Genomic DNA, 6,295 nt, shown 5'->3' with positions numbered 1-6,295 from the left:
TTATTTCATGTTCTTAAAGTTCAGAGTACATACTTAATATTTCTCATATTCTTATTACAGGTACTGGATACTTGCTCCTCACTGCGATAACAGAAGCATGGCTACAGATACTGGGGACTTGCTGGGCCTACTTCTCCCTGTGTCCTCACTGTGATAACAGAAGCATGGCTACAGATACTGGAGACTTGCTGGGCCCACTTCTCCCTGTGTCCTCAGACTTGCTGGGCCCACTTCTCCCTGTGTCCTCACTGTGATAACAGAAGCATGGCTACAGATACTGGAGATTTGCTGGGCCCACTTCTCCTTGTGTCCTCACTGTGATAACAGACGGATGACCTCAGATACTGGAGACTTGCTGGGCCCACTTCTCCCTGTGTCCTCACTGTGATAACAGAAGGATGGCTACAGATACTGGAGACTTGCTGGGCCCACTTCTCCTTGTGTCCTGTGTCCTCAGATACTGTGATAACAGAGACGGATGACTACAGATACTGGGGACTTGCTGGGCCCACTTCTCCCTGTGTCCTCACTGTGATAACAGAAGCATGGCTACAGATACTGGAGACTTGCTGGGCCCACTTCTCCTTGTGTCCTCACTGTGATAACAGACGGATGACTACAGATACTGGAGACTTGCTGGGCCCACTTCTCCTTGTGTCCTCACTGTGATAACAGAAGGATGACTACAGATACTGGAGACTTGCTGGGCCCACTTCTCCTTGTGTCCTCACTGTGATAACAGAAGGATGACTACAGATACTGGAGACTTGCTGGGCCCACTTCTCCTTGTGTCCTCACTGTGATAACAGATGGATGACTACAGATTCTGGGGACTTGCTGGGCCCACTTCTCCCTGTGTCCTCACTGTGATAACAGAAGGATGACTACAGATACTGGAGACTTGCTGGGCCCACTTCTCCCTGTGTCCTCACTGTGATAACAGACGGATGACTACAGATTCTGGGGACTTGCTGGGCCCACTTCTCCCTGTGTCCTCACTAACAGACGGATGACTACAGATAACAGACGGATGACTACAGATTCTGGAGACTTGGGCCCACTTCTCCTTGCCCTGGGATGACTACCACTTCTCCCCTGTGTCCTCACTGTGATAACAGATAACGGATGACTACAGATACTGGGGACTTGCTGGGCTTCCACTTCACTCCCGGATGACTACAGATGTCCCACTTCTCCCTGTGTCTCACTGATAACAGAAGGATGACTACAGATACTGGAGACTTCTCCCTGTGTCCCTCACTGGGCCTACTTCTTCCTGTGTCCTCACTGTGATAACAGAAGGATGACTATAGATTCTGGGGACTTGCTGTCCCTGGATTATAAGATTTTATTCTTTTAAGGACGAGGAAGAAGAGATGGTGAATGGAAGATGTACACCTCTATCAAGTCATGGTAAGACAAATGTTATCTCAATTTTCTCTCCCTCATTGGTAATCACGTTAGAACAGATCCCAAGTACAACATTTTTTTTAAAAAGGCGATTAAATTGAATCAGATTATCGAAATCAAAATTGTACCAAACAGTATTCCATTAATGCAAAACACTGCTCATTATGTCAGACTCTGGTTTGTCAGGTTTAGATTAATTTATTCACAAGCCACCTTCAGATAGCTGGAATACGTCCGAATGCAATATTCATTCATCACCAGAGTACCGTTATGTAGAAAGGGCTTTACATCAGGGCTGAGTTGCCAGCTTGGGGAGCAGGGCATACACAAAATACTTCTCATGATTAACTTAAAACCTCAATGCAGCTCAGTGAGAAAACAATTACTTCAACTGTTCAAAATGTGTGTCTTATTTGAGATAAACCTGTGTTGAAGATTTCCACAGTGTTGATCCTACATGTTAGCCTGAGGTAATATCAACACTGACATGACAAGGGCAGATGTTTACAGGTATAAAACATTAATTGTTCAATCATCGCTAGATCAATTGTCCTTTTGTGGTTAGTAACCATGATTTCAAATGTAAACAATATACTTGTTGAATAAAGTATTCATTTTCACAATATACATGCCTTAAGTTTTCTATCTGGGGTAGTCAATTTCAATTTTTTTACTACCAATTTATAAGTACTTGGTAACCTTTAACAGCAGCTCTGTTGTCCTTGTTAATGCTGTATCAGACATCTTTATCTATGAAGCATATACAAAAACATCAACACATCTCCAAACACCATGATGAAACAGTTCTGTGTTGTTTGTCATAACACCAGTTCACACACCCAAGTGAAAACATATCTTTTCTGGTTAACTTATTTGCATTTATATGTCACTGGGGTCTAAATTCTTAATATAAATCATATTTTTTTCAGAGTATTTCTATTTTAACCTATAATTTGAAACAAAGTCAAGATAGGGTCGAAACAACATTTGTTCCTATAGTGTGGAGATATTTGTTTGTTTGGGCTTTTTGTTTATTTGTCCTTGTTTATTCCAATGTTCTGAAATGTAAGTAGGGAATTTTACAGAGACAGTACTCACTGTGTGTCACAGCTCTGGGGAAAGTCTCATCTATATAGAATACTCTCCCACGCTTATACTGGGGATACGTAGAGAAACAAATAAACGAACACAGGAAAATTCAAGTGTTCCTTTAATACTTTCCAGTTGTCATCACCAGCTTTGAATAGCACTATGGATTTGAAAACTGGAAAATAATAAAGGAACACTTGAATTTTCCTGTGTTCCTTTATTTGTTTCTCTACGTATAGAAGCTTGAGGAAACTGAGCTTTTCTTTTCCACAAATGAGTCATTTTCTTTTACATAAGAAATCAGGTTTTACCTGTATGTAGAAATTTCTTTTCTTTGTGTGAACAAACATTATTCTGTTGCTATACCTGCTGTGTGAGTGTTTGCTTATTTATTTATTAACATGAAAAATCATCATCAAATTTATATGAAAACAGTACACAATGAACACTGTACAATAAACTCAGTCTATTTAGTGAATGAGTATTTTCTTTCAATGTGAGTAATTTGACAGTTGGGGATGTCAGAAATGGACTTCACATTCTGTTTCGGAGAATCAAACACTAGGTTTTATCATGAGGAGCAAACGATTAAACCATAAGGCTACCTCTGTCCCCATTATCTGGACATCAATGGTCTGGAACAAGTAACAAAGCTAATACATGCATTAACAACATGATGATCACAGTGGAACTGAAAACAATGCACTTCACATAAATATCATTCCCATCAACAAGGACCTGATCATATCCACATATTATATCATGTCCCAGCATTCCCCATCTATCAACATTTGGTGCATTACAGGTAACACAACAACCGGAGGTAACCAGTACAGTTCACATTGTAATACTTGTTTTCTGACATGCGAGAAGGATTGCAGTTAATATTCCCCGAGGCATTGATTGATAAGGTTGTAATTCCCTGACTATGTTCTAAATCCTGCCAACCTCTGTCACAAACAGCTGCTGACCTGATACAATTACATGTCCCTGTACGTCCATAATTTATTGTATAAAATAAATAAAATATGCCACTCTCCCTTGGTTGGTATATATATAAATATATACATCTAAACCGAATATACTGGCCCTGATGTGGTCATGTTAAAAGTGTTTACCAATCACGCCTCAGACCGAGGTTTTATTAATTCTTGACTTGTGACATCAGTGCCTGGTCACCCACCCTTCCCCCATGGAATCTCATAACTTGCAACAGCCACGTAAAAGCTACTTATCCATCTGCCTGTAGCAAGACTAAGTTTGACAGCCATGTCATGTCGTTGTAAGTCTTAGACCAAACATTGTTCAATCTCATCCATATCTCATATTTTAATTACAACTCATGCCTTTCTGCATAAAGATCTGAGGGTCATGGCTAACTTTGAGCCAACATTTAATCCTCTATCAAAATGAAGGATGTGTGGGTACTTTAACAATTCAGATGGCAGCTTCCAAAAACAATCTGGCTCCATTCCTCAACATCAATTTGAATTGTTTTAATCTGACAAAAGAAAGTAAACCTAAAGAGCACACGAATATTGTTTTGATTGAACTTCCAGGACAATACATTGGCACAGAGTTTATTATCTTCATTCACAACTGCACATTTTCGGTTCAAAATCAGGATACAAAAATCATCTATGCTTGTGTGACTGATTCACTCAGTCATACTGGGATCGAGGAAGCCTGAACACTGATTAGAAAGTTCACCCAATGTATATGAGAGGAAGCGATCTGCAGGAGTTTGAACAGTGCCACTAGTAGTAGCAATACTAGCATGATGTCAGTAGACTAAAGCTTATAGTCTCTGAATATATATAATTTTGACAGTGACAAATAAACCCATTTAAATTGAAAAGGAGCCCCAGTGAGTTGGGAGATTCCTGACCCTGGGGAAATCTAGACTTGCTTCATTTAGGGCTTTCAGAGACACTCGGCATTAGGGAAAATAATGTGGTTTAGGCACTGTGAGACAGACTAGCACTTCAGTGACACCATGTATCCTTCTTGGGAGACTTTGAGTGATGCATCTTGCTTTAGAGATTACCAACTTGAAAGTATCAAAAAACATAAACGAAACCATGGATTTGTTTCAGTTGGTTTTGCCATAGAAACTGGATTGCTGAACAAACTAACAAAACAGACTAAGCTTGTAATAGACATGTGCTTCAGGCACCAGAGCCAGTTCATGCTATGGATGGCTGCAAACTTCTGCATCACTTACAAGACTTCAATCACTGTTTCAATATTTCCATTTAAAAAATACAAAGCTTTGAGATTTTGACGAGATTCCGTTTTTTCTCAGCTCGGTGACACAGTCTGGTTGGAAATGTCCTGCACACTAGGCCTCATGTCTGGAGTCAGCTGATTTGCTGTTTGACATGTCAGTTTTGGACCCTGTCCTACCAAGTTGTGTAACCAACCATGGCGTTCACCGGAGGATGAACACTTCCAGGTGACTGACAATGGAGCGTCAGACAGTATAGTCAGTCAGAGGTCAGAGGTTAAAGAGGGCAGACAGTCCCCCCGCTACAGGGCCACTGCCCTGGGAGGTCGCCTGCTCATCCCCCGCACACGATCTTCCTACTTGAGTTCACCGCTACATGGAACCGCGGGGAGAACACAGGAGTTGTGGTGGTACATCGATTATCTGGAGTTTTACTGACAACTGCTGTCACTTTCAACCTATATATACACAAACACAACACTCCACACCGACCAATGTGGATCTTCAAAAATAACACAGAGCTTACCTTAAGTCTGATCGCAATGCACTAATAGAATGGTCCATGGTTTGTTATGTGAAACACGCACGGCTCTACCAGCCACTATTCGAACACGTGAAGGAAGAACGATGTTCACTGGCTCCCATTCACATAGATTATACACGATTAGTGAAAAAAGAACACAATCATAATAAACTTACTCTGTTGGCTATATCCGTGTCACAGATTTTTGGATCTATCCTCACATTTCTGTCTCGCTGAGATATAAGCCCAGCTGTTTCGCCGTTCTCCACGTCTCCCTCCGACATTTTGACTATAGCCAAGTCACGTGATTTTGCTTTCACGTTCTGGGAGCCTGCCCGCTAGATGGCAGTGATCTATTTGTAGTTCTCGCCTTAAAAAAGTCAGGTAAAATATTCTCATAAAATTCAGTAGACCACCTAACTGTGACGTGTGTCACTGAGTGGTATATCGTATTTCCGTGTGGTTTCGTGATGTGGTTTATAATTAATGAATGCATAGGAATTAACTTGCATTAATGTAATGGTTTACAAAATATAGGAGATAATTTAAGAGGCAGGCCTATCCTGACATTTGCTGACAACTTAATGAATAAAAGGCTACCCCTATTCGGTGGCAAATGTGATACGTCCTTTGTGCGAGATTAGATCTACTCTGAATTATCATAGAGACAGGTATTACTTCAAGCCAGGTGTTTACCAGCCCCATAAATTGCAATATATCGAAATGAAATCTCACGAAATCATACAAATACACACGTCACTACTTGAATCTTATTAAATGATACCACGCTGCAAACTATGGCCTTGATCGATATCCATGCAAGGTGATTTCAAGGAGACATTTTAATACTGTATTTACCGATCCCCCATTCTGTGCTGAAATTACCCTGAAAGTGAGCGGCGGAGCGTTTTTGATAAATACGCCACAGGTAGGTTTAGTCAGCAATATTCCAGCTACATCACGGGTGTCTGATAAGCCCCGATAAACCATGACTGAAAACAGTGGTCAGACACGACATGACACACCGAATCAGCCATGTCACAGAA

At 40.9% G+C, this 6,295-nt stretch overlaps 1 protein-coding gene and 1 long non-coding RNA gene across 2 annotated transcripts in view; one reads left to right on the top strand and one right to left on the bottom strand.

The window, feature by feature from the left end:
• The window catches only part of LOC124288059, a 54,081-nt gene extending 53,920 nt beyond the window's left edge, over window positions 1–161 (top strand). The window contains exon 3 of the long non-coding RNA XR_006901365.1: window positions 61–161. This is a non-coding gene — a long non-coding RNA (uncharacterized LOC124288059). The remainder of the gene's footprint in view (window positions 1–60) is intronic.
• LOC124288044 (S-adenosylhomocysteine hydrolase-like protein 1) overlaps window positions 1–5,563 on the bottom strand; it is a 168,258-nt gene extending 162,695 nt beyond the window's left edge. The window contains 1 exon segment of the mRNA XM_046724613.1: window positions 5,426–5,563. Coding sequence (XP_046580569.1) covers window positions 5,426–5,533 — 108 coding nt within the window. The 5' untranslated portion in view covers window positions 5,534–5,563.
• Between the last annotated feature and the right edge of the window lie 732 nt (window positions 5,564–6,295).

Source organism: Haliotis rubra, unplaced genomic scaffold, assembly GCF_003918875.1.
Source record: "Haliotis rubra isolate DU_JTF1 unplaced genomic scaffold, ASM391887v1 Scf111, whole genome shotgun sequence".
NCBI lineage: Eukaryota > Metazoa > Mollusca > Gastropoda > Lepetellida > Haliotidae > Haliotis > Haliotis rubra.
This window is presented reverse-complemented; position numbering and strand designations above follow the sequence as displayed.